Raw genomic sequence first — 25,896 nt, forward strand, 5'->3', positions numbered from 1 at the left:
CGTTCAAGATAAACAAGGCCGACAAACAAAACAATTCAATAACATCCACCAATTATCCACCAAATCGACGTAACAATACACACTTTTTCCAAAGAATCGTGGCCCTCCATCTCAAACAGCTATACACAAATGAGAAACCCACAATTGAACGCACGAAACGACGACGGAAGAGCACGTTGTTTGACCGGACCCTAGAAACTTCTTGTAAACCTTAAAACGAACAAATTAAATCGGATGCAGCCGGGGCATTTTTGACTAATCGCTCATGGCGAAGAGGCGGCGGGGAACCGCGTGCATCTCGGGGACAGGAAAACCTTGCAGTCGTCTTTGGGGCAGATAGTCGGGACAAACTCGATGTCATCGCAGCCGTCCGTTCTGTGCCTCCTGAAATCAATCAACGTACAGAACATCGCGATGAAGAGTACAAGGTGGTTCAAAGCGTATCTCTGGCCCACGCACTGGTGGGCCCCGGCCCCGAACGCCAAGTAATTCCTTTTGTAAACCCGGTCCTCATGCCTCTCGTCCGAAAACCGGTTTGGGTCGAACCGCTCTGGCTCCGTGAACCCCTGAAAACATGACTCGAAAGCCGAGGGGAACACAACGGTGCCTTTAGGGATCGTATACGTCTCCGTTAACGGAAAGTCAACGGCAGCAATGTGCGGGACCATCGTCGCTGGAGCTCTGTACCTCACCACCTCGCGCGCCACCGCGTGGGTGTACTTCATTTTCGAGAGCATTTCAGCCGTTATCGGAGAGTCCCACTCCGGCGACCAAATCCCAGCTACTTCTTCGCGGACCTTCTCCAGGACCTCCGGGTGCGAGTCGAGCAGCGTCACCGCCCACAGCAGCGACGACGTCGAAGCGTCCTGAGCGGCGAAGAGGAAGTCGAATAGGTGCGCACCTATCTCGGCTTCGCTGGCGTGAGCCGGAGCCGGTTCGATCGACCCAGTTTCACCTGCGGTTCGGTGCTCCTGAACCGTTTCGTGCATCCAATAATCGATTAGACAAGTAGGCTCGACGTCGTCGTCTCCATTTTCCATTCTCTTCCTGCTCTCTTTGGCGCAATCCGACAGCGTTTCGACTAGTCGGCTCACGGCGAGTCGAGCGTTTCGAAAGGCGAAACCGGGGAGGTCGATCGGCAGCTTCATCAGGCCGACGTTGAAGAAATTGTAATCAGACTTGAACCGCTCGCGGGCGGCGGGGTCCAGGTAAGGCCCGACGAAGACGGTCTGGGAGGTCTCGAGGTTCATGTCGCGGACCAGGAACCGCAGCGGGATCGGGTCCTGGCCGGACAGTGACGAAATTCGGAGCCAGTTCCGCATGTGTCGGAAGATAACGTTCTGCTGGAGCTCGGAGTAGGTGGAGAGGGCTTTTGGGGTGAAGTTAGGAGCTATACGACGTCGTAGGTCCTTGTGGGCTTGGCCGGTCATGTAGATGAGGTTGTGTTCCCCGAACAGTTTTTTGCCGAACGGGTGGCCCACGAGGGCGAAGGCGTCGGGGCGGACGTTGGCGAAGATTTTGTGGGAGAGGTTGGTGTCGCGGACGAAGAGGATGAAGCGGCCGAAGATGTAGTTGGCGGAGAGGCCGACGGGGGACGACTTGGCGAGAGATGATTGGATGTCCCAGAAGCGGGTCGGGTTGCAAACTAATGGGATTGCGTTGCCGAGAAAGGGGAGGACGACGGTGGGGCCCGGGAGGGAGCGTTTTTTGGAGAGATAGGAGAGTTGTTCGAGGAGGAGGAGGAAGAGGAGGAAGGTGGCGGCGTAGGGGAGGAGCGAGAGGAGTGAAGTCGCCGTCATCGCCGTCGGGAGGGAGTTTATAGTTTGTGTTTTGAGAGTGTGTGGGTGGGTATAAATAGTAAGGAAGGGCCGGGGAGTCTAGGAAGAAAAAGTTGGGGTAGGAAGAGACGGCATTTGTTGTTGCAAGTTCTGGGCTTTCTCCGACTGAAAATGTAGTTTGAAGCTGTGGGAGGAGAATATTATATATATACGGTGGCGGTGTGGGGGCGGAGGTCCAGCTGGATAGCTGAGGAGGCTGACCTAGATAATTCAATTAATTAAAATCTTGTTGTAAATAAAATATTTTATTGATAATATATAGTTCAAACCCTCATGTTATTTTTTCAAAGTTATATTTTAATTTAATTGATTAAAGAGAAAGAAGATTCGAATTTAAGTACGTTGTCCGATAATCAACTTTACAATGATTATATTTCGACCAAACTCTTATACTACAGGGTTCCGATTAAGCTTTCATGTTTTAATCGTATTAAAAATAAAATAAAAAACTAGTCGTATATGTAATGACAAATTTTGACAAAAAGAAAAAATATAATGAGAAATTAAATGGACAACTATAATATAATGGATGGTTGAATAATTTAGTGGAAATAAAAATTAATAATAGTAGAAGAAACAAATTTGATGTATGGAACAATGACAAGTCCATGCACATGCAGTTGCAGTACGACAATGACCAATCGCAGATCTAGAAAATATTATGGGGATTAATAAGAATAATATGAGCAACACGCAAATTTTTTAGGACGAAATAAACATGCAAATCGGTATTTCATCGATTCTTGGGATGTTTGAGGTTATTTGCTAAGTCATATTGTATGTCTATCAACAGATGTCAATAACTTCTGAGCGAGCATGTTGATTGATATCAATAGTTTTTGAGCGAACACATCAACATATGCCGAGTGAACCTATTGAAAATGGGACAAGGCTAGCAGCTACCCTATCTAGTACCCATAAGAGCAGTTCCAGCCCAAGGCATTTGGACCGGCACCAAGTGAAAAAAATAGACTGGCACCCTGTCCATCACCTCCAGCTCGCAAAACAGGCTGGCACCCAGCCCAAGCCAGGCAGCAGCCCAGCCCATTTCGGACAGACCCAGAAGCCGGTTCATTTCCCTGGCGCGTGCACAATACGCACTCTTGGGAGCAAGTAGCCGACAGCGCTGCAGCGCGCGGGCCCCGCGTGTCAGCACAAGTGGGTTCGATCCGGTGAGAGCCACGTGGCCATGCTCAGAGTCATTGGATTTCCAACGGCTAGTTTTTGTAGGCTGTTGGATTTCCAACGGTAAAAAAAAATTAATTTTACTTTTAAATTGGACCGTCTGATCACAGATCAACGGTCCACGTTTTTTTCACCAAAAATTGAAAAAAAAAAAAAAAAAAAAAGGCCCAACGGTCAGAAATTTGACCGTTGGCCACTTGGCAGCGTGTTGGCTGTTGAATTTGATTATTTTTCAAATCCAACGGTCCAGATTAATTACAACATTAAAATTTATTAAAAATTAATTAAAAATTGTCAAAAAAATTTTAAAAAATTAATTTTTTTTTTTCTATAAATACCTAACCCTCATCTTCCACCTTACACCACATTTCAATATTTTCTACACTTTCTACATTTGAATATTTTGTACACTTTGAGAGAAAAAAATGACTTCGTGGAAGCTCAGTGAAGATGTTACGTTGTGTGAATGTTGGGTTCGCACTACTCATGACTCGATTACGGGTAATGAGATGGATAAGCGAGAAATGTGGAGTAAGGTGGCGTGTCGGGATTGGTTGAAAATCTTAGCGGAAATCTATTAAAAAAATAGTACGTTCGGATAATGACACGTGGTGTGACGAGATTGGTTAAAAATCTTATCGAAATCTTGCCTAAATTATTGTAAACAGGAAGTGACACGTGGGTTGTTGGGATTGGTTGAAAATCTTAGCGGAAATCTATTCAAAAAATAGTACGTTCGGATAATGACACGTGGTGTGACGAGATTGGTTAAAAATCCTATCCGAAATTAAAACTATTTTTTTTTTTATAAAAAAATTATTTAATATTTTAAATGGACTGGGTGCCAGCGCATTTTGTAGGGGTGGAGATCGTTTGTGCCAGCGCATTTTTAGACTGGGTGCCAGCACATTTTTTTTAGGGTGGAGATGCTTTGGCCTATTACTGTTCATTGGGTCTATTACTGTTCAATTAAGTAGATAAATGGGCTGGGTGCTGGCGCAAAGTCTTTAGGGGTGGAGTTGCTCTAAAGGCAATTCATCGATCAGTTGGAGTTCAACTTTTAAAGACATCTCAGATTTCAAATGATAGCACCTAGCTCTTTCATATAAAATTTCTAAGCTTGGGAGGGGAGCCAACTGACCCATCTTGCCCCAAGGTGGATCCGCGCACCTTTGATAGTAACAAGCCCACACACATGCAATTGCAATACATAATTTGATGTATGAACAATAATTCTTAACATACATTACAGAGTGTGCTCCACAAAAATGTATGTCAAAAGTTTTTTTTTTTCGGTGAACAAATGTATGTCAAAAGTTATGAAAAAAAAAACGTGTCATAAATCCGCCCTACGTGTCTATATGTCCAATACATATGTCCAAGCCTACGCTAGATGCATGAGGCATACTTATTAATTCACGGACAAGGATTGTCTACCCTCCACTTATGGTGCCCTCCCCGTGCCCTCATGTTTTGTATGGTCACGGTTATGCCACGTCAACATTTTACATTGTTTTTTTTATAGAGATAATAAGACAAAAATGAATAGTAATATAAAATGTTGACGTGGCTTAACCGTGACCACACAAATAGGAGGGCATCGGAAGTGGAGGGCAGACAATCCTTGTCGTCCTTAATTCATAGCGTGGAGCTTATTTATTAATTCACAGTGCGGAGGGCGATGGCAAGGCCAACAGGATCCTCTCCGAATCCTTTTGATGAGGATCTTGGGGATCCGTAAATCATGTATGTTCATCGTATATGGTACAATAAGTTTTTGTCAAGTACTATTTATATTTATTTTTAAATAAAAATATTTAAAATGATTTCTGACCGTACAATGTACGATGAACAGACACGATTCATGGATCCTTTGGATCCTCACAAAGAGGATCCGGACTCATGGCAGGGGTTGCAATGTGAGCTTATTTATTGTAGAACAAATCGAACAAAGGAGGTTAAAAGCCAAATTCACGAGAGAATTTTTAGTGTATTAACATGGAATAATACACCACGTGTCAAGTAGTGAGATACTTTTAAAAAATTAATAACTTAAAAAATAAATTTTTTTCACCACTTAAATAATAATATATAGTGTGTCACTCATGTTCCGAGCACAATACAAAATTTCTCAAAATCCACAACATGTGTGAAAAACAGAGATAAATAATGGAATTCGTTGCAATATTCAATTTCTTTATTGTATTTTCGTGCAGTATTCAACAATAATCATGCTAGTTCTTTAATGAGGTTTATCTAACCCTAACAAGTAAGGTTCTATAAATCAAAAGATACTTCATTTTATTTTTGTGCAATTTTCGTGCAAGTAAGGTTCTATAATTTCCGTGCAATTGCACTCAAATAAAACCAACAACTCACATAAAAATAAGAATTAAGTACCTAAAACCGCTTAACCATTTAGCATCATTCTAAATTGCTCTCAACCTTTATTAAACATTTCAAACAAGTACCCATCATATTAAAAATGTCACATCCATTAAGTCTCAATTAATTTTTCAGTTTAATGTACATGTGGCAATGGTGGGTCCCACTTTTTAGCTTGCATGGACACAAATAATAATAAAAATAACTTCCAAAAAAGACATGAAGATGAAAAATTAAAAATAAATAAACAAAATTCACATTGAAAAACAAAAACGGGGACATATCAAGTCCCCGCCACCTCCAAGGTCAACCTACGACCACCGCCTTACCCCTAATCTTTATATTCAAAACTCACCAACTGGGTATATCATGGTTAACATTGATATTAGTTGCCTCAAAAACTAAATTTCAACACGCATTATATATTATGGAACCCAATGGTCAAATGGGTATTGAATTAAATCGAAAATGGACCCAAATTGAAAACACATCAGGTGAGCAATTTTTAACAAAGAAAATGGTTAAAGAATTCATATAGGTTTTTAATGAGCTTGTTTCTACTCATATGATTTCCTCATTTATTGATTTTCAACTCGTAAAACTTCCAGTTCTTTTAGGCAATGAAAATGGACTAGAATTGACAGAGCCCAAATCGTTTGACCTAACAAACAAAGTCCGATCCAATTTTTCAATTTATCAAACAAAACCGATACCGATCCAAATTTTCGCACAAGAGTTGTATAGAAGTAGACCTTTACGTGCCCGAATTATTAATCGTATGCCATCATTTATATTCTTAATTATTTAATAAATGTAGCCCATAGAAAATTATAGAACCTTACTTGCACGAAAATAAAATAAAATATGCAATTTCCGTGCAAGGAGGGAGAAAATGAATGTGCTATCCACACATTTATTTTTACTTCTTACATACCCCTCCCTTGTTAATTTATGTCCGTTGATCTTCTTCAATTCATTCGATCCGACCGCCGAAAACTTAAAAAGAATGGAATAAGTAAAAAAAGAAGTGTGGATATCACACCCCGGGAGAAAATCATCTAAATACCATGAAGGGGGTACCAATGCAAAGGGAGATTGGATCAACAACTGCAAGTAAAACGAAATAGACCAAAAGATACTTCGTTGCAGACCACAATAGCAGAGTAGATAACAAAACAAAACTTCAAGAGTCACAAAACTCTTTCCGAATTAATTGAAAATAAATCTTTTGAAGAAACTTAAAGTCAAAAGCTACATAGTTTCGAAACTGAAAGTAACAGCGCCTAATTTTGGAGTAACATAATCCAACTGAGGCACGGCGACCACCATGACAAGCAGTTCTGAACAGATAAGAGGTGCAAGCTTACAGCCTCCTTCCTCTCCTTCCACCCTTTCTACGGGTGCTATCAGTAGGTATTGGAGTCACATCCTCTGAAAAACGATATAAAACGAATGGTCAGCGTTCTGTACTCAGATAAAGATGGTTGCAGGAAGAAAATCGAAAACTGTATATAAGCAATGCTGCTGAACTTTTACAGAATAATCTTAGAAACTTGTACCACGACAGACAACTTGCAAATACAGATTGGCCGATTATGAGAACATAAACAGCAGAGACAAAACTTGCATTTTTGGACAATATGACAACATTCTTTAAGAAATTAAGGGCTTACCTATACGACCAATTCTCATTCCAGAACGAGCAAGAGCACGGAGGGCAGACTGAGCACCTGGACCAGGTGTTTTAGTTTTATTGCCGCCAGTAGCACGAAGCTTAATATGAAGTGCAGTAATGCCCAATTCCTGCATTCATCAAAGTTAAGCACATTAAATGGCAGCAGAAAAAAAAAAAATCATAAAACGAGGAGCCGTGACAATGGGAATGATCCAACAAAATGGCCCAGATGACCTTTGACAAGAAATATGATCACTTCAAGAATACAAAGTGTATTGAAAATAGATCTAGACCTTGCATCTCTGTGCAACATCTTGTGCTGCAAGCATAGCAGCATATGGGGAAGACTCATCCCTGTCAGCCTTAACCTTCATACCACCTGCACTTAAAGATATGAATACTTTATGAAACACAACAGATCACTATTCATAACAAAACATCTCAATAAACAGGTGGCTAAATTCATCTCGCTACAATTACGATTATTCTAAAACATTATCTACAACACATTCTTTGAAATAAAACTAGTAAATATACCAAAGTATTCAGTAGACGAAACCACTACATGATCCCACGGTGTCTGAAATAGAAAAGTCTATCTAGCTGATCTTAATCCTAGAAGAGAGAATTTCCTTACCAGTGATACGCACAAGGGTTTCCCTTCCTGACAGATCAGTTACGTGCTGAAACATAAACAAGGAATCAACATTAGAACCAGAAACATCGACAGAATGAATTACGCATAACATGCCTAGTAACAGATAAATTTACTTACAATGAACGTGTCATTGAATGACGCATAAATGTGTGCAACACCAAAGGCATGTTCTCCATCCTTGAGAATGGGACCAAGGGTAACATTGTCTTCCTTTGGCTCCCTAACCTTCTTCTTCGACTGTAGAACACATCAAAACAAGAAAATGTCTAATATTCAATGCAGAGCAAATCATTAGATTTAGACCCACTCATCGAATTGAAGTTTCTGTCTTTAGCGCAAATTTCATCCGATTGAAAAACAAACATTTGAACCATCCACTCCAAATAACAATATTTTCAAAACTGAAACATAAAACATCTAAGTAGAATCGACAAGTTTTGATGTTGATAAATTAATTTCATTCCTATCAACAAAAAAAATGAACTTATCACGTCAGACCTTGATTAGTATATGCATACAACTAACAGATAACATCCCAAATCAAACCAGGCTCACAAATTGACTACAACCTAATTAAAACACCTCATTATCTGCATTATAACCCACCAATTAAACATTTAAATTGGGTATGTTAACCTTGCATCTAACTTAATCACAAAGGGTTTCGTTACGATGAAGATAGTAACAAGTTAATCAAATTCAGAAAAATAGAACCCAAAAAAACAGATAACAATAATCCATTTGCACCAAGTGTTAAGCATTCGAAAATCGAAACGCAAATAAAAAACCCATTCTGCACAAAACGAAGATCTAGGGTTCTTGATCAGAAGCATAGCTACAGAAAAATGGAAGACTGGGGGTTGATACACACCACCAAAGCTCACAGATTGAATTATGAACAGAGGCAGACTTGAGAGAGAGAGAGAGAGAGAGAGAGAGAGAGAGAGAGAGAGAGATTGGATTTGAGATTTGCTTACCATGGCTGCGAAACGGGGAGAATTGGGGGCTAGGGTTTGGAGGAGTCTGCTGGTTGCTTTGGCCGACTGGAAAAACCCTAAGCAGTGAGAAGAATGAGGGCTTGTGTTGGCGCTTTCCTTTTATATCCGAGAACAAACTAGGGTTCTGTGTGACGCGAGTAAAGACTTTGGAATTTGCGGAAATATCCCTTGATTTATTAAATATTGTGATTTACGCACCTTAATTTTTCGATTTTTACTTAGGAATGAAATAAGGATCCTCTCCGGATTCTCTTTGTGAGGAGCTTAGAGATCTTTAAATCGTGTCCGTTCACTATACATTGTGTGACCATAAATCATTTTAAATACCGTTATTTAAAATTAAATATGAATAGTACAAAACGAAAACTGATCGCACGATGTACAATGAATGGACACGATTTGGATGCAGTCTCAAGAAAGTGTGCACTGCCTTCAAGAATTAGAACAATTGAGGTTCCTCAAATTGTGTCCGTTCATCGTACATTGTGGGACCAGAAATCATTTTAAATACTTTTATTTAAAATTAAATATAAATAGTACCTGATGAAAATTGGCCTCACAATGTACGATGAACAGACACGATTTGAGGATTCCTAGGATTCTCACAAAGAGGATCCGGAGAAGATCCTCACAAAGAGGATCCGGAGAAGATCCTCCTCAAGCAAGGAATCAATAATATGTACATTTGGGATGGGTTTGTTCCTCCTCAAGCAAGGAACATCCTTTTATTTGACACTAGAGACCTTGGGTGTTCTCGAGGCTTATTTTTAATATAATTTATTTTCTTGCTAAAAACCACTAACTAAATAATATCGTTTGTTAAAATAAAATAAAAAAAAGTAGTAGATACATGCTAACCACTCGTTTGATCCTCCACCAGTTTTTATGATTTGAAACTTACACGTTCAGGTCCTCATTCAAAAATCATCTTTTAAAAAAGTCGACTAAATCAAGAAGTGTTTTAAGTTCTTTTTGGCACAACCAGAAAATTGACATATAGTGTTGTCAAAAACAACCAAAATGCTCAATGCACTAGCAAATGCATAAACGATTTAAGCTTTCAGTAAAATTTGTACGATGATATATGACTTATAAAATAAACGATTCAGATCAAAATATTCAATGCACGTCCGTTTTTGTATTCCGTAACTTGTGATAAAGTTGAAAGTCCAAAACAGGAGAGTCCAACTTAAGTGGGCTATATCGATAAGCACGGCCCATCTTATACTTTCACTTTCGTTAGCAAAGTTTGGCATAGACATGTACATATATAATTTCTATATTCTCAGCAACCTCAACAATTACAGAATAAACATTAGAAACAAACATATAAACGATAATTTTAGTAAATCCTAGCTACAAAGAATGGTAACAACGTCCAAATGCTATGCAGAAACGAGGCCGAGATAGCCAGCACACAACGCCAGTGTGGACGATATAACGTAAGCACCAGCAACAATGACTGGTTCTTTTAATCCACATAGTTCAAGGTGGTGATGGAACGGTGCCATTCGGAAGAGCCGGCGCCCAGCTCCGTGTAAACGCTTGGTTGTCTTGAAGTATAATACCTAAAAGTACATCAAATATGAGTTCACAGTAAAACTGAAACCATGTATGAAAGTGAAACACGTCCATTTGCTCGAATCACGAAACAAAATCAGAGACACGCTATATGTTGAATGTCATGGGTACCAAACCTGCAAAATAACTGATGAGGCTTCCATGACAAAGACTCCAGATGAAATAAATAAGGGAAAGAACATCCCCGTGCAACAAGCCATTGCAGCTAACCCTCCACCAAGTGCCAGGGATCCGGTATCACCCATGAATATTGATGCCTTGTATCGGTTGTGCAAAAGAAAACCGACACAAGCTCCTGCCATTGATGCTCCAAATATAGCAAGGTCTGTTTCATATGAAAATAAATAATTAGTACTAAAAAATTATGCTGAAGAGACATGTTTTTCTTTATCATTGACAACCCCAAGTTAAAAATCCAAACCCTTGGTGGGATTGTGCTACTGGAGGTGCAACATGCCTTTAGATTCTTTATGTGAAGTGTGAACTCAAAAGCAGCATAATTATATCACGTGCAACATAAAAAGGACATAACAATGACAACTACACTGACCCGAACATATTGGAAGCACTGCGATCGACATTCCTGCAAAAGCCAATGCAGCAGACCCTCCAGCCAGACCATCAAGACCATCTGTTAAGTTAACCCCATTTCCCATAGAAACGAAACAGAATGAAGCCAACATTAAATAACATTTTCCCAGGAACACAAGCCCTAGTGCAGGTAAAGGAACCAACAGTTTCCTGCATTCAGAAATTAAAGATCAACTTGAGTAGAAGCACCATCAGCAAAGCATTTATTACATAGAAGCAGGAGTGTAACTTAGCAATGACAATCCGAAAACAAAATGTCCCACTATCGGCAAGTTAAATTCGGTGTGTACGGTATCAATCTCAAATGAGCTACAAATATACGACCCATTGAAAATGGAAAGTTTTAACAGTACTACAAAAACAACCAAAAAAGAGAGAAAAATTGCAAGAGACGCTTTTTGTGAAAGACTGATAAATAAGAACCAAACACAAGTTTGATATTTTCTTTTAAACTCAACATCGTAAGAATAGAAATGTGAGTTACCATCAGAAAAATAGTTAGAAGAAGATATACATGCCATAGGGTGATGATATATTTGCGGTATGCAACCAATACGAAAACCAGGTTCCAACAGCTACCTGCATAATAAGCATAACTTAAATATTGCTAAAAAGTTTAATAGAACTTAAAATCAACTCTTAGATTAACCAGAAATCCGCACATAAAGTTTGCAAAAGAATAACTCAATAGTCAATTCACCTCCAAAATAATTTTTGTCCATGCAGATAAACCAGTGTTATGTCTCTTGACGAGGCTTAAGATATCATCAAGCAGACCAATTGCAGCAAATGCAAGAGTTGCTGCAGCTGCTCCAGAAACTTCAACAGAAGAAAACCCGGCAATAAATTTCGCAACAATTACACCAATTGGTATAAAAAATAATCCACCCATCGTGGGAGTTCTTTCCTTTAAGGAGTGCCTTGCAGGCCCTTCTTTTCTGATAATTTGACGAATCTTCAAAACATAGAGTAGGGGAACACAAACATATCCTGCGCACGAAGCTAAAACAGCTGATACAAAAAAAGGGCAGGTCAAGTGAAATGGGGCCAAAGGTAGTCTAACAATCCTCCATGCACACGAATCCACATATAAAAGTAACACCACTAAGAACAGTATCAGTCCCATATTGAGCAATACTCCATGTCTAACCCTGCAAATGTAGAGTGAAAAAGACAATCAGACAAAGAAAGACGCACATATATCACTAGTTTAAGCACGTGAATAGGTTCCCGTCGAATAACAGATAATGACTTCTCATTGTAGTGGAAATTTTGGACCAGTCTCTAAATGTCCAATGAATTCTAAACTTTTGAATAACTCGTAGAAAAAAGCCACATATTGTCACTCAACACACTCAAAAACCTTGTGTAAATTGCAAACACCATTTTATCAACAACTTTAAAATACCATGGTTTTCAATCTATATGTTTTTTTTTTGTAAAATTTTGTATATCAGTTGTCAAAATCTATCAAAACACATGGTGATCATAAAAAACTGAAGTTTGAGTTTTTCTTGAGCAACATCGATAGGTTGCAGTCAATATGTTAGAATTTGTACTTCTTCAAGTCCATGAACAGTGAGTAATTAATCACATGGCAGACTTGCCTGTGTTTCCTACGCTGCCTTCCAAGCATTGCAAGCCGATGAGCAGTGACAGTCATAGCATCATCAGTTGATACAGTGATGGCAGGCAAATCAATATCAGCTACGGGAGTTACTACGAACTCTCCATCACTATCTTCACCACTGGAATACATTATGTACCCTGTCGAGTCTTCATGGCCGCCCCCCCAGTCATCAAGTGGTGCTATATCAGCTGCTTCCTGAAGGTAAAAAAAAAAAGCATTTCATATGCATAAGCACTTGATAACATTTCACTTTTACAACAAAAAAAAAAAAAAAAAAAAAAAAAAACCCTTCAAACCCAATACTTAAGAAAAGCTCCCTGCCCACGTTGCAATGAGAGGCGGGCACCAAAAGAGATTTCGAACTAAGAATGAATTAGAACATGACACGTATGTAGATGCGCGATTATTTCCCTCAAATTGAGTTCTTTTAAGTGTTTCATATGGTTGTCCGGGTGTTTTTCCAAATTTCCTAAAACAGTAAAGCGAGAAGCTAATGTGTATGTGGAAAATCGGCATTTTTTGTATTCAAATAGTGAAAGTATGCTTCGATTAGAACAGATAATTATTCAACGAGCATCCGAAAAGCACGAAACACTGATAGTTGATTCCAAAACAAATGTAAACTATAACTTCAAATTGTTATCAAAACCGAAATCTAGTCAAAATACAAACCACGTATATGAACCAAACAGATAAACAACCATCATTTTGAACAAAAGCTATGAGGCTTACCGAATCGAAAGACCCGAAATCAACAGAATTGTATCGGAATTGGCGCCCATTTCTCCGCCGAATCAACTGAAATTGATGATATATCACATCAGTATCCATCAGAACAAGCATTTCACAGAAGAAAGAAACGAGTCTACGAGTGGCTTTCGAATTCCCTCACAGATGACTTTCTCGGCAACCAAACAGAAATTACGAAACGAATCCGTGATACCAGAAAACAAACCTGAAGATCGTATCGGACACCGGAGCTCCCGAACGAAAAGGCCGAAACGGATCGGCGGCGAATGGCGGTGCAGAGCGAGGGGGAGCAGTGGCGGGAGCGAGAGAGTTGGAGAGGAGAGAGGTGCCGGAGGCGAGTGAGAGAACAAGATGATGGTGACGTCATGTCTCAGCGGAAGAAGAAGGAGATGAAGATGAAGATCTCGGAGAGGTTGGTGAGTCCATCAAAAACCGGAGAGGACGAAGAGAATTGGATACTCGAGTTTTGAAGCGTTTTATACCGCAAAAAATTTAAAAAAAAAAAGAAAAGAAAGGGAAGGCCGGAGGGAATGCGAAAGAGGAAACCTTGAAATTCTCGCACCGGATCGAGTTTCTGACGGGCCGAATGGCGCGTGAGAGGGAGACGGCCTTTCCAGGCATGGACTATGGATTGGTTTGGTGGGGTCAGCTGTCACCTGAAAGAGGATCCAACATTTACCCTTTGAAATTCGATCGAAACATCTAGCTAGTCAAAGGGCAAATTAGGTAAAACACGACATTAGTAAGCTTTGGGGTTGTCAACTAACGAGTGGCAAACGTGTTGGATTTTCATTTCTTCACGACAAAAACCGATTCGGGAATGTTTTTTATTGCTAAATGTTTCGATTGAATATGTCATGTCAAATAATTTCTCGATATTACAAATGTTAGTTAAGTCAGTTGATTAAACAATTTATCCACCTTCCACCCAGCAGAAATTCGGATAACAGTTGATAGATGAATATTCACGTAAGTCCGCCAGCATGAGTACATGCATCACGGATCTACCAGATCTCAGTGCAATACATACGCAAACGTTATGAAACACAAAATCACTATAGGTCTGGTGAATAACCCAGTTGCTAACTCTGGGCCGTGCTCAGAGTCCGCCCTCGCCCCATTGTGAATCCCCTGGTTCCGTCAGGCATCCTTGGGCCGGGTGGTGGCTTCCAAGGTTCAATGCCGTGATTGGCCGAAGTAGTCCCATGACCTGGGGAAACATTTCGGTTAGATTAAGTGAATAGAGTCTATGAAGGAAGGAACTATTCAAAATATTAGTTCATCAACGTACCAAATCCATTGGTCCCACGGTATTTTTGCCTTCCTGATTGCCCCCTATTTCGACCTCTATGCCCAGTTTTCTCCTTGGGAACTCGCTCTCCGTCCTAGAACGGCAGAAGCAAAGAGGTCAAAACTTAAAAACCAGTCGAGTGTAATGAAACACTTGTATGGAACTGGATCCATCAACGACTCCAACAAAAATAACACCAATTGCTCATGAGCATAACCACCGCTTACCCCTTCATCAGTTGTCCGTGCATCATTATGTTTCACACTTACAGTATGATTCTCCTTGTCTCCTGTTTGATCATTACTTCTGTTGCCGCTACTCTTCTCAGATTCGAAACCCCTCCAGGGTTGTTTTCTCTGTCCATACTTCCCCTGATGTGAATAATACCAACATTAACTCCTCTTGTGGCCAAAAGTGAAGATAGAAAAATAAAAAGGAAAAAAGTCAGGATCAAATACCACTCGTTTTAGACGCTTCACCCGCATGCCATTTCTCCAATCCTCTTCATTATTTAAAGTAGTGACCTGACACAAATCACCAGGAAAAAACTGTAAGCTAAGGATTGATTATCCGAGCTATAGAGAGCCGTATGAAAAATGATGATGATGTTGATGTTGATGATTATACCGTTGGAAAGAACAAACACTTACAGCTTTGTCAGCAGCCTCCACAGTATCATACTTCACAAGGGCATGCAACTGCGACAAAAAACAAGACACGTTACAAAAGGCTGCCGAAATATCTCAAAATTGTCTTCAGAAAGACCTCAAAACATAAGTGTAAAGACAGCGTTTGCCTCAGACCACAAAGAACAGAAGACTTTCACCAACCACAAAAATCCCGATCATGGAAAGTGTATCTCAGTAACCGATCCCTCCAAAACAGCAGATTCAGATAATTAGCATGTACAATCATGCACATAAAATTTAGAAACCATACCTTATTACTAATCAGCTTCTTAGCCTTGCCGCCTTTTGTAGACACTTCTATTGCATGTGGGTCGAGTATGTACAAATCTTTTATTCTGGAAAATTGAAAACCATGCCATAATCAAAATTGTAGAGAACAGTAATGTCACAGCATGGGAAAAACAGAAGAAGGAAAAGAACATACTTTCCAGCTTCACCAAGTATACTCTTAAGGTTCTCCACTGAATGATCCTCAGGTAGGTTCTCCACCAATACAGTGCACTATAATGCGGAAATTAGATGCTTGAAGTTTTCCAAAAATAATACATAAAAATTAAGAACGAAAAAAATAATAATAAATAAATAAATCAATCAAGTTCGAAAGGATACCTTTGGATCCTTGTTTTCAGTTAATGGAAGGGGATGAATCCGTTTCACCTTCTTCCCGTTCGAACTTACAGCCTACAAGAAGGAGATTTATGCTTATCTTTTTAGCATATTCGTGATTCAACTTGCACTAAAAAATTTTAAAGAGAACAAAATAAGAACATTACAAGGAGGGAAGACTCCCTCAATGCAGCCGCTATTGACGAATTGTTTTGGATGAGCTTTTTCATTTTTCTAAAAGAAGCAATAACTGAAATTGGAACTGCAAAAAGATATGCCAAGAGTTAGTGAAAACTGTTAACATGACAGGGTGAAGAAAAGGAGACTACTTAATAATTTTTCAATTTGTTACAACTTACAACTAAGATTTTTTACCACCACAGAAGAAGCAATTTGATGTATAAAAAAATTTCAGTGCCACACGGATTTGCAGTTAGTGGTTAATACACTCACATACACAAGCAGAGGAAGGAGATAACGAAGTCGAAAAAATAATAGGGCAGTTCTCATATTCCTGCCACTAGAAAAGCAATCACCCCCTTTCTCAGAAGTGATAAATCACCAAATTAGAAACAAGAATAACCAAGAGGAATGAAAAAAATGTTTCTAATTCTGAAAACTGCTTTAGCAGTAGAATTTAATGAATAGAGAAGGAATCAGTCAGCAGTCAGTTGCATGGTCATTCAACGCCAACCACAGATGCTCGGCACAACCAAATTTGGCCGCACCAGGAAAACACCCAGGCAAGGCAAGCTGTCAGAAGTACCTGCTTTACTCATCACCTTCGTCTTCTCTACTCTACTAAAGCCAGATTTTATTAACACAAACATTATTAACACTATAAACTTTCAGCACCCATAAAGCATGTAGAAAATGACATATAAAACACCTTGGAATATATTGGTTTAGATCCACATCCAGCCACATGAACTGGAGGTAAGTCAAACAAATTGCAAATCAATTTGTTGCTTGATAATTTCAATACTCTATGATTGCCAAATGGAGGAATCTGCATGAGATTAATTCTAATTTGGATTATTGAGGATGAGTTTCTTCACAGACCTTTATCTTATTTTATTAAAGGAGTAGTTAGTCTAATAAAACACTTGGAAAAAAAATAATGCCCCCGCAAAGTTTTATTGGCGCATTACGTGGATCAAGTGATTAAACCAGCAGGTGGGCAAAGTTCATAGACAGCTATAGCATGATACAATAAGATTTTGTTTAAAATGACTTTTCCTGCATTCATCTTTGAAAAAAGTACCACTGCATCAATCACGGAAGAAGAAATAAGAAGCCATTAGGGGTACAACATGGGAAAGATATTTGCTAAAGTGGGCAGTTATCAAACCAGATGAAAAACTATGCAAGTTTCAGTTTGGTACAAAAAGCATCAAACCATTAAAACAACGTTTAAATCAAACAATAACGGTAACCACTCACCATAACCTTCTTTGTTCTTTTTAATCATACTCAACATATACTTGTCAGCGGGCAAGTTTTCATCGCTGAAATAATATTCCACCTGCAAATCCACAAAGAATTGAAAAACAAACCTCGCATGAGAACTTAAAATTAGTATAGCAACATTTACAATGTCAATTAGGAATACTTCGTTTTCCCTCTCCCTTTACGTTTACTCAAACACTTTCTTAACCCCGCTGTGTGGTTAAAGCTCAATGCGAGTTAAAATTTGGACTTCAGGGCAGCTAAAATTCGGTTTAATGGTTAACAAAGTGGGCACAGAAATTAGTACATTATGGTCTACACTAATGTGGCTTCAAAATGTGGTTCCAGATACGCACTCGATTCAAATTCACTTATCCCATGCGTATGCATTGCGGAAATCATCGTATCTATGAACAATTTTATTGCATTTATTTTACCAATTTTTTACTTGTTCCTTCAATTTAGACCAATGCAAGAAGGAATCAAGAACATAATTCCAACAATCGTAGAGCTACTGAAACAATGATAAATGTGGCTCTAGGGTTCATAATCAATACAACACATATTGCTAGGTCTATACAATATCAAATTATCAGCTCCAAATCAAATTCCTTCTGTATATATATATATATAGAGAGAGAGAGAGAGAGAGAGAGAGAGGGATCCTTGCCTGCTTAATAATCTTCTGTTTGAGATCCTCAGAGAGACCGCCAGTCCCACACGATTGATCAGGGTCATCATCCGACGGATGTGGTTGAATCTCAGAGGAGGCGCGACCGGGAGATCCAACGGGTGAGATATCAGAACCGTGCGGGGGAGACGGTGGGGGGGCGTCGGTGCCGCATGTGATGACGGTGGGGGTGGTGTCGGCGGGGGTGGTGGCGGGGGTGGTGACGGTGGGCCCCTCTTCGCCTTCCATTTGTGGAAAGCAGAAAGAGGAGGGGAGGAGAGAGAGGAGGGAGCGAACCTTTCAAAGGTTTCAAATGCGAGGACAGGCCCCCGCTCTTTCTTCTCCTAATTCTGTTTTCTTCCCCTTTCCACCTTTATATAGACCCAACCCCAAGTGATACGCATGACGTGTGATTAAGGCATTACCGTCATTTCGGTCCCTCCTTTGTTCTTCAATTTTGTACCTTGCAAAAATAGCACTTGTAGTTCCATTTTGTCAATTTTATCAAGGTCAAATGTTTGCAATCCAATGATAAATTTTCTTCAGAATTTGGATCATCTATGGACTTTAGTGTCCAGAGGCTAAGGACCAAAAAATTCGATCCTTGATTTGTTTGAGGTGAACCATCGAAATGGGTTAGCGGGGACTATCAGAATCAATGGCTTGTGTGGCAAATTTATGAATTTTCATTTCCAAGAGTAAGATGAAGCTAACATGTTATTTTGTTAATTATCTTGTACTTTGTCAAACATTTTGGTATTTTAGCATTAAACTACGTGATGATCACATATGATTTGTATTTTAAAAAAACCAATCTATGAGCTTCTTTAAGGAAGATATCGATCCAATAGTACACATACATTCTTATATATTGAACTTATGTCTCGATATGGACTGGAGATGGTAAGAACCATAAGAGCAGCGGAAGTGTTCTACGATTGAAATTAAGGAAAATGAATGAAAAAGATTTGAAAACTTTGAGTTTTAACGATAAGGACAAAATAAAGGATAAAGTGAATAGTACTACGATTGATTTTTTAGTGTAAAAATATGATTTTTCGTTAAAATAAATAGTACCGGAAATTTTTTGTTAAAATTCCCTTGAAATTATAAGGCAATGTGATCGAAATTACCAAAATTGGATCAAGGAGAACACATTTCTCATTCATATAAAAACCACATAGTAAAAGCCCACATAGAACTTGGTACTTGGGACTATTGTTTGCAACAAATCCCATGCTAGACGTACTAAAACCAAAACATTACATATGATAAACTTCCCTAGTAAACCCTAACCCTTACTAAACCAACACCCACACAAAAGCCCAGAAAGCAAGCCCAAGTGCCACCCGGCCCGACCCACCGAGCCCAATTCTCCATGACCCGGAAAACCAAACCCGAACATCATCCACCACAGGCCCACAGAGTGAGCTCATGTCATCAGTCCTGGTGTTGTAATACACACTGTAGAATGCAATCCTTGTCCTCTCAGCCTTGGCCGTGAAATTCACGCCGGCGGTTTGGAACGTGCTGTTGGAATTCGGTGTGTAATGGACGTTTTGCGCCTGGTCTCCGGCGAATGCCATGATGCCGAGAGGCTGCTTGCATTTGTCATTAGCATGGCCTAATGAGAAGGTCAAGGTGTAGGGCTTGTTTGGTGAAGTTTCAACCATTTGGGAAATGATGCCTTCTTTTCCAGATACCAATTCAATGGCCCGTTTGCCTTGTGGCACTGCGTAATGGTATGAGTCTATGTACCTAACAGCCCGGTTGGACTCGACGATCCAACCGGGTAAAGAAGAAGTTTCTTCGTCGAGGTTGGTTGGGAGCAGGACTCCGAGTGAGATGTTTGGAAACATCCATGGACCTTCCTCAAAATCACCATTGATCACTGCGTTGTCTGCACAAAATATGGCAACTGGTGAGAAAGTTGGTACCCTGGGATTGCTAGACTTTACAAAACAAACAAAATTTATAGTCCAATCAAGATAAAGGTTAATATTCTTTCATATGTCAGTTCAACACAAAATTTAACATCTTTAAAACGGTTTTAAAGAAAATGTTTTTGAATTTCAAAAATACTTGAAGCGTTTTTTAGAAAAAAAAACGCTAAAAAACACTTTTAAGTATTTTTTCAAAATTCACTTGCCTTTTAGAAAAACTTCTAAACAAGTTCTTACTTATCTCTTGGTTGCATAGCAGCTCTCTCCGGCACATGATTAATAATGTGATGCGAGAACAAAAAAACAAAAAAAATAGAGGTTGGCATACAACAAAAATAGGAAAGGCATCTATTAAAGTTCAAAGTCACGACAATTTTATGACTGCTTTAAAATAATATCAATATGTCACAATGACATACTCCGTCGCATCAACTTTTGAAATTCACTCCCATCCTCACTTATTTGACAAGAAAATAACATTGGATTTGTCGGCGAAGACAAAGTTTTGGATCACGACTTTTGAATGTCATTGGACAATCCCCTCCCCCACATAGTGGATCCTAAGTTCTAAAAGCTTCACATCATTTTTGGCCACGTGTACAAAAAATTTTACTTTTTAACCTTTTAAATTAATGGGCCAATAGGGTTGAGAAATTTTTCATATGTTTTTATATAAATGATGAAAAATTGTATTTTTTAAATTATTAATTTTTGAACATACATATTTTATCATTTTTATAATAACACATGATGTATCATCTCGTGTTCCGATCACATTGAAAAATCTCTCCTACAAACTATCTGTATTTCGATCATAATGAAAAGTTTCTTCAGTAGAAGCAAGAATTTTACCTTTGGGCCTATCAGGGGTAAAGAGTTTCTTCATAGCAACGTCATCAATGATGGGCCCACACGTGGGGTCATCCTCCATGCCGGGATTCCTGAAGACCAACATCGCATCATCCTCCTCCGCCTCGAAGGCCCACGCGTAGGGGTCCCACCCCTGCACGTTGTACAAGGTCTGCAGGTCTATCGTCTGCGACGCAGGTGGCACGGACACGTTCAGCGACTCCAGCTGTGCGCACGTGCGAGCCGCGCTGAAAGTCACCGAGTATATCGACCCTTTCTCCACCTTCACTTGCTGTCTTATTTCGGCGTCGTTTCCGAGCCTCACCGCGTGTCTACCTTGCGGTACGATGAGGATCATCCCACCCTGTTTCTGCCCGGATTCGACAAGCTCGACGGTGCCGTTTGCTTTCCAGCTGGGGATCCCGGCGGGTCCGTCTACGGCACCGTCGTTTGAAAAGCCGCCTGATGGGGTCAGTTCAAAATCTCCGTTTGGCACCGGCCCTGCAATAAACGACATTGGTTTAGAAATGTATGTTACTCATTCAGGCCACATTCCTTAACAATATGTTTTGTGCGAAAGTACGTAAGCAATGGACGCTAACATTTTATTCGAACGAAATAAAATTCGATAGAAATAATTATATGCAAAGCAAATCTCAATTCTAAATACGTTTTTTTTTGGTGCTTTCTGTTGATCTCAGATGAACTTCAAGTGTCAAATTTTATAAAAAAAAAAAAAAAAAAATATTTGCGAGCTAAAAGAAGTACGCGAAGGTGCTTTTTACATAACAAATCGAACTTCTAAATCGAGAGCCTTCCCTTCCCCAAACCGATACAAGAGAGAGATATCAAGAAGTGTTTTACCACATTAATCTTGGGTTAACCTAAAAAAGCCAAGTATGTTATTGTCCTAAAGCCACCTCATGGTCCTAGAAAAGGCTGAAATTATTTTGCCTTGGCCTTTCTCTCACATAAAAAATGGGGACCGCTTTGTCCAAAAAAAGGGCAAATGCCTTTAATTATTATAATAATGATGACTCCGCTCCTCACGGATTGAGGAGAAATTCCACCTCACAATATTTTGTGGATTATTCACAAAATTCGTGTTTATGATCAAAATAGTTTACATTATAAAACATAGTGTAAAGATAATTTTTACAAAATTAATTAAAATAAGATCGTTTAGCCATTGAATTGTATAAAAACAAATAGATAGATTCGACAAAAACATATAACGAACCCTCTATTTATTTGTTACAATTGATTAACTAACGATCAGAAATTATCTTAACGTAATGATTCATAATATAAACAATTATAAACATAAACACGAAACTTTGTAAATAAGTTACGAAATATTTTGATCAAGAATTCCTACTCAACCTTAACCTCTTCTCAAATGTCGTTACCCATCGCATGGCCCATGAGTTTATGATTCCATGGTCAAAAATTGGTCTTTCTAGATCTCAAATGTGAAACAAAAATACAACAAAACAGTCGGATTTTGTTCTATCACGACATGACACCGAGGACCCTGCCCACTCCAAGACAAAATTGTGTCGGCTAGTGATATTTTCGCCCTTTGTGAAATTAATAACATCACAAGTTGAGAAAAATCAGAAAAAATGTCAGTCTCAAGGCGTTGTTTTCAAATCCAAAAATATTTAAAATGTTTTCGGGAATAAATTGATGTTTTTTTTTTTCCAGCTTTTTCGTCTTCAATTTTGTGCCGCTACAATTTCCCAATTCACCAGAGAAAGCAGAAGATCTATCCAAGTCCCAATCTCTTTGAGACGCTCAGCAAATCCTCTGGATAGCCTTATCCATTCATGGGCCTCAAACGTTGGGAAGCCCACAATAATATCATCTTTTCTTCCCAATGCGGATAGATTAAGTCGGTTAGATTTGACTCCGCGCACAAGCATTCGGCTTCCACCCTCTTTGCCAATTAGTTAAAAGTAATTTAAAATATCTATTTATAAGAAGGAAAAAAGAAAAAAATTGGTAAAAAAAAAGAAAATGGAGAGAAAGGAAAAATCTTTGAGTTGAATGCGTGGACCCTTATTTTTAAGTACACCACCAAACACCATTTGGGGTGGTGATCCGAAAGGACAGCTGTAAATTGTTTATAGGGAAAGAGACAGATCCCTTCCTTCATGCTCCGATCTTTAAAAGTTGATCCAACAGTTATTGAAATTCGGATCCTTGAAAGTTATAATAATTTTTAGCTATTTGATCAAATTTCAAAGATCCGAATCATTTGATTCTTAAATTTTGGAAAAAGAGATTGTTTATAAGAAAAACTAATGAAAATAAATGAATTTTAATGATAACGACAAAATAAAGTTAAAATAAATAGTATTAATATTGACTTTTTAGTATGAAAATATAATTTTTTTTTTTTGTTAAAATAAATAATACCGGAGTTTTAAACTTCCCTTGTTTACAGGGTCAGTGACCTTTACGGAAAGGGACTTTGTCCTCTTTATTAGGTAAGGGAGGGGGGCGCCCGGGGGGGGGGGGAGGGAACCTGCCAGAAATTTGGCGCGAAACGGGTTACTTGGGTTAATTTAGACATTTCCACCCACCGCGCGACGGTAAAAAAAAAGCGTAAAAGCAAAACTTAGCTGTAGCGCAAATCTATCGTGCGAGTAATTTTACTAATTTACCCAATCTTCTTAAGTTTAGACGCAAAATCTACGAACAGAACTGCGAATTAACCAAAATAGCTATCTCCCTAGTAAATTACCAAATCCAGTGTACACAAAAATAAAAAAAACAATACATTACCACATTTAAATGAAGATTTGAAATTTGAAAATGCTTCAAGAAACTGAGAAAATTGAGGTTAAGAAAATTAGGGGTACATTAAGAAAATTAGTTATACTATGTGAAAGTTAGTGATTTTGGTGGACGAGGATCCGGAAAAATGAGTTAGGATTACGATAGCTTCCGGAAAGTGAAATAGGGTCTCAAAAAGTTTCAAACAACGGTGGTCTTTAGCTAACTAAACAGTCATTAGCTAAACCAAATGCATATTCATGTCCAAATAAACCACAGAATTGCAAATGAAATTACGAACCCAGGAAAGTTAATAGCCTAAATAATACTAATTAGATCTCAGGAGTTGGAACAAAATGAGCAAAAAATAACAAAATATAAAGTAGATTTAAACAAAAAACTGCAAAATGGTTCCAAACATTCAGAGAGAAAGTGAGAGACAGAGAGAACCCAGAAAACGCACCGTCATCTGCTGAGATTTCAGCAGCCAAATGACCGAGAAGAAGCAGCATCGGTAAGACCCATTTGTGAGATGTGGAGCTCCGACCCATCTTTTCCGCCCAAACTCTCTCTCTCTCTCTCTCTCTGTGCAGCGCGTTTAGTGAGGTTTATGGTGACAGAGGAAAGAGGGGAGTGAGTAGGACTGTGAGGAGTGTCCTTTTATCCAAAAGATTCGACTTCAATCGACTTTTTTTTTTTTTTTTTTTTTTATTTTTATTTTGCTAAGGTCGTCTTTATTCTTTAGTTCATAAGTAGGATTTACTTTTTTTAATCAAAGTTTAACGCTTTAATATCATTAATTTGACAAAAAGTGCAGCAGGCTTCAACTTTCTTTTATTTCTGAAATCTCGAGAAAATAAAAAGAAAATAGAGAAAACAAAAGTCTTCCGCCCGTTCCCACCGAGATAATTCTTTCAATCATTGTGAGGATATATTTGTTTAATTTATTAACAAAATTCTCTTTCGAAAGCAAAAAAAAGTGAAAATATTAAGGGTCAAAATAATTATGTCAGCAAAATTAAAGAAAATTAATTAAAATAAAAGTATGGTAATATAGTAAATACATACAAAATAATTTTACTTTTTTGTCAAATTTCACAGCTAGGTAACAATATCAGTTGCCATTTGTTTTCATTTTTACGTTGTTCTCTTAATAAAATGAACTTTTAGTTATAAAAGAGTCATCAACGACCATAATAATCCAAAAAGATATGAACAACGTCTTCAGCGAAGAAAAATCATTTGAAGTTGTCACACAAAAAAAAATCATGAATTTTTTTAATAAATACATGGATAATATGTATACAATTGTTAATTAAGTATACGAAAATTATTGAACTTGCGATTCTGAAATGTTAAGTAACTACCCTTTTAATTCGAAAATTATTGAACTTGTTTAAATTGACCTTAAACAAATAAAGCGTTGTCCTTCAACTATAAAAGAACTAGACTGAAATGTTAACTACTATTTTTATACAATAGTAGGTAGTGTTTCATTACCATACAAATCAATCATTGTAATGTCACAAACAAATTCTACCACCTAACCTACTACAGCAGGAGATTCTCTCAAAGTGATATTTTTTCACTGTTGCGGTGCTAAATGGCTGGTCACTACTCTGATTAATCTCTAAATGTTTGAAAATTAAGAAAATGTGCCTAGACTTGCTAAGGAGCCCGTCTGGCGCACTAGACCTATCTAGGTTGCGAATCTCACTTATACAAAAAATTGATAACTTTCATTTGCAATTTATTTTTTCATTCAAATGTAAGAGACTTGTTGAATATTTGAATAAACACTCATTATATGTTTGCTCCTTATATACTCAATATATTTTAATACTTTATAATTTATATGTCATTTTATTTTACAATTTATGTATCTCAATATAATTATGTATTTTTTTAAGCATAAATAGTTACCTTTTTATACGATATATAATAAATTTGCTTAAATTCGCCTAGTCGGCCCAAACTTCCACCTAGGTCGCCTAGGCACTAAGCCTCAGCCCACCCGCCTGATTAGTGCTAACGTCTTTTAGAATCTTAGATTTTTCATACACTATTTGTCACCTTACAATTAATTAATTCATGTCAATATTGTAACACATTGTGATAAAAAATACGGTAACAAAAAATTCATAAAATTTTTTTTTTTAAATAGAGTCTCTTTTAACATTTCTCAACGGAGAATGTCATTATACCGTAACCAAGGAAAGTTAAGTGACCACTTTAGATATTTTTCAATTGTTTTTAATCAGAATATCTTTTAAGTATTACTGGAAGGGAATATTTGTTAACTTATTTATATTTGTAATGCCGTGTTT

General features: G+C 38.4%; 5 protein-coding genes across 5 annotated transcripts; all 5 read right to left on the reverse strand.

Moving 5' to 3' along the window:
• Positions 1–16: 16 nt before the first annotated feature.
• LOC137721515 (cytochrome P450 710A11-like) lies at positions 17–2,009 on the reverse strand. The gene has a single exon (XM_068460613.2). The coding sequence runs from the start codon at positions 1,797–1,799 to the stop codon at positions 264–266; it is 1,536 nt and encodes a 511-aa protein (XP_068316714.2). The 5' UTR covers positions 1,800–2,009; the 3' UTR covers positions 17–263.
• A 4,523-nt stretch (positions 2,010–6,532) lies between these two features.
• On the reverse strand, positions 6,533–8,856 carry LOC137725543 (small ribosomal subunit protein uS11x). Its single transcript, XM_068464269.2, has 6 exons — positions 8,719–8,856; positions 7,859–7,978; positions 7,721–7,766; positions 7,377–7,462; positions 7,082–7,211; positions 6,533–6,839 (listed from the first exon to the last, which is right to left on the reverse strand). Exons 1-6 carry the CDS (start codon positions 8,719–8,721, stop codon positions 6,772–6,774), a joined length of 453 nt encoding a protein of 150 aa, XP_068320370.1. The 5' UTR covers positions 8,722–8,856; the 3' UTR covers positions 6,533–6,771.
• Positions 8,857–9,855: 999 nt separating this feature from the next.
• LOC137726266 (phospho-N-acetylmuramoyl-pentapeptide-transferase homolog) lies at positions 9,856–13,886 on the reverse strand. Its single transcript, XM_068465167.2, has 8 exons — positions 13,497–13,886; positions 13,274–13,339; positions 12,519–12,736; positions 11,612–12,062; positions 11,426–11,490; positions 10,871–11,061; positions 10,437–10,645; positions 9,856–10,307 (listed from the first exon to the last, which is right to left on the reverse strand). Exons 1-8 carry the CDS (start codon positions 13,656–13,658, stop codon positions 10,125–10,127), a joined length of 1,545 nt encoding a protein of 514 aa, XP_068321268.2. The 5' UTR covers positions 13,659–13,886; the 3' UTR covers positions 9,856–10,124.
• A 176-nt stretch (positions 13,887–14,062) lies between these two features.
• On the reverse strand, positions 14,063–18,349 carry LOC137726267 (la-related protein 6A). The gene is made up of 11 exons (XM_068465168.2): positions 17,997–18,349; positions 17,321–17,402; positions 16,045–16,139; positions 15,881–15,952; positions 15,696–15,772; positions 15,522–15,606; positions 15,233–15,280; positions 15,041–15,106; positions 14,810–14,953; positions 14,583–14,676; positions 14,063–14,501 (listed from the first exon to the last, which is right to left on the reverse strand). The coding sequence occupies exons 1-11, from the start codon at positions 18,243–18,245 to the stop codon at positions 14,374–14,376; spliced, it is 1,140 nt and encodes a 379-aa protein (XP_068321269.2). The 5' UTR covers positions 18,246–18,349; the 3' UTR covers positions 14,063–14,373.
• Positions 18,350–19,134: 785 nt separating this feature from the next.
• On the reverse strand, positions 19,135–24,218 carry LOC137725442 (protein BIIDXI). Its single transcript, XM_068464127.2, has 3 exons — positions 24,033–24,218; positions 20,792–21,289; positions 19,135–19,896 (listed from the first exon to the last, which is right to left on the reverse strand). The coding sequence occupies exons 1-3, from the start codon at positions 24,118–24,120 to the stop codon at positions 19,298–19,300; spliced, it is 1,185 nt and encodes a 394-aa protein (XP_068320228.2). The 5' UTR covers positions 24,121–24,218; the 3' UTR covers positions 19,135–19,297.
• Between the last annotated feature and the right edge of the window lie 1,678 nt (positions 24,219–25,896).

This window comes from Pyrus communis, chromosome 5 (assembly GCF_041283825.1).
Source record: "Pyrus communis isolate YQ-2024b chromosome 5, ASM4128382v1, whole genome shotgun sequence".
Taxonomy (NCBI): Eukaryota; Viridiplantae; Streptophyta; class Magnoliopsida; order Rosales; family Rosaceae; genus Pyrus; species Pyrus communis.

Bases quoted from the DNA above. Each gene is read 5' to 3' on its own strand.
- LOC137725543 (XM_068464269.2), bottom strand. The intron at 7,767-7,858 runs GTAAGTAAATTT...TTTATGTTTCAG, and splicing joins CATTCAATGACACGTTCATT to CACGTAACTGATCTGTCAGG. The intron at 7,463-7,720 runs GTAAGGAAATTC...CTTTAAGTGCAG, and splicing joins AACCCTTGTGCGTATCACTG to GTGGTATGAAGGTTAAGGCT.
- LOC137726266 (XM_068465167.2), bottom strand. From the start codon at position 13,658: ATGACGTCACCATCATCTTGTTCTCTCACTCGCCTCCGGCACCTCTCT. The intron at 11,491-11,611 runs GTGAATTGACTA...CTTATTATGCAG, and splicing joins GGACAAAAATTATTTTGGAG to GTAGCTGTTGGAACCTGGTT. The intron at 11,062-11,425 runs GTATATCTTCTT...TTCTGAATGCAG, and splicing joins ATATCATCACCCTATGGCAT to GAAACTGTTGGTTCCTTTAC.
- LOC137721515 (XM_068460613.2), bottom strand. From the start codon at position 1,799: ATGACGGCGACTTCACTCCTCTCGCTCCTCCCCTACGCCGCCACCTTC.
- LOC137726267 (XM_068465168.2), bottom strand. From the start codon at position 18,245: ATGGAAGGCGAAGAGGGGCCCACCGTCACCACCCCCGCCACCACCCCC. The intron at 15,107-15,232 runs GTAAGTGTTTGT...GATTTGTGTCAG, and splicing joins TGGAGGCTGCTGACAAAGCT to GTCACTACTTTAAATAATGA. The intron at 14,677-14,809 runs GTAAGCGGTGGT...CTGCCGTTCTAG, and splicing joins CACGGACAACTGATGAAGGG to GACGGAGAGCGAGTTCCCAA.
- LOC137725442 (XM_068464127.2), bottom strand. From the start codon at position 24,120: ATGGGTCGGAGCTCCACATCTCACAAATGGGTCTTACCGATGCTGCTT. The intron at 21,290-24,032 runs GTGCGTTTTCTG...CGTTTATTGCAG, and splicing joins TGAAATCTCAGCAGATGACG to GGCCGGTGCCAAACGGAGAT. The intron at 19,897-20,791 runs GTAAAATTCTTG...TATTTTGTGCAG, and splicing joins TACCCCTGATAGGCCCAAAG to ACAACGCAGTGATCAATGGT.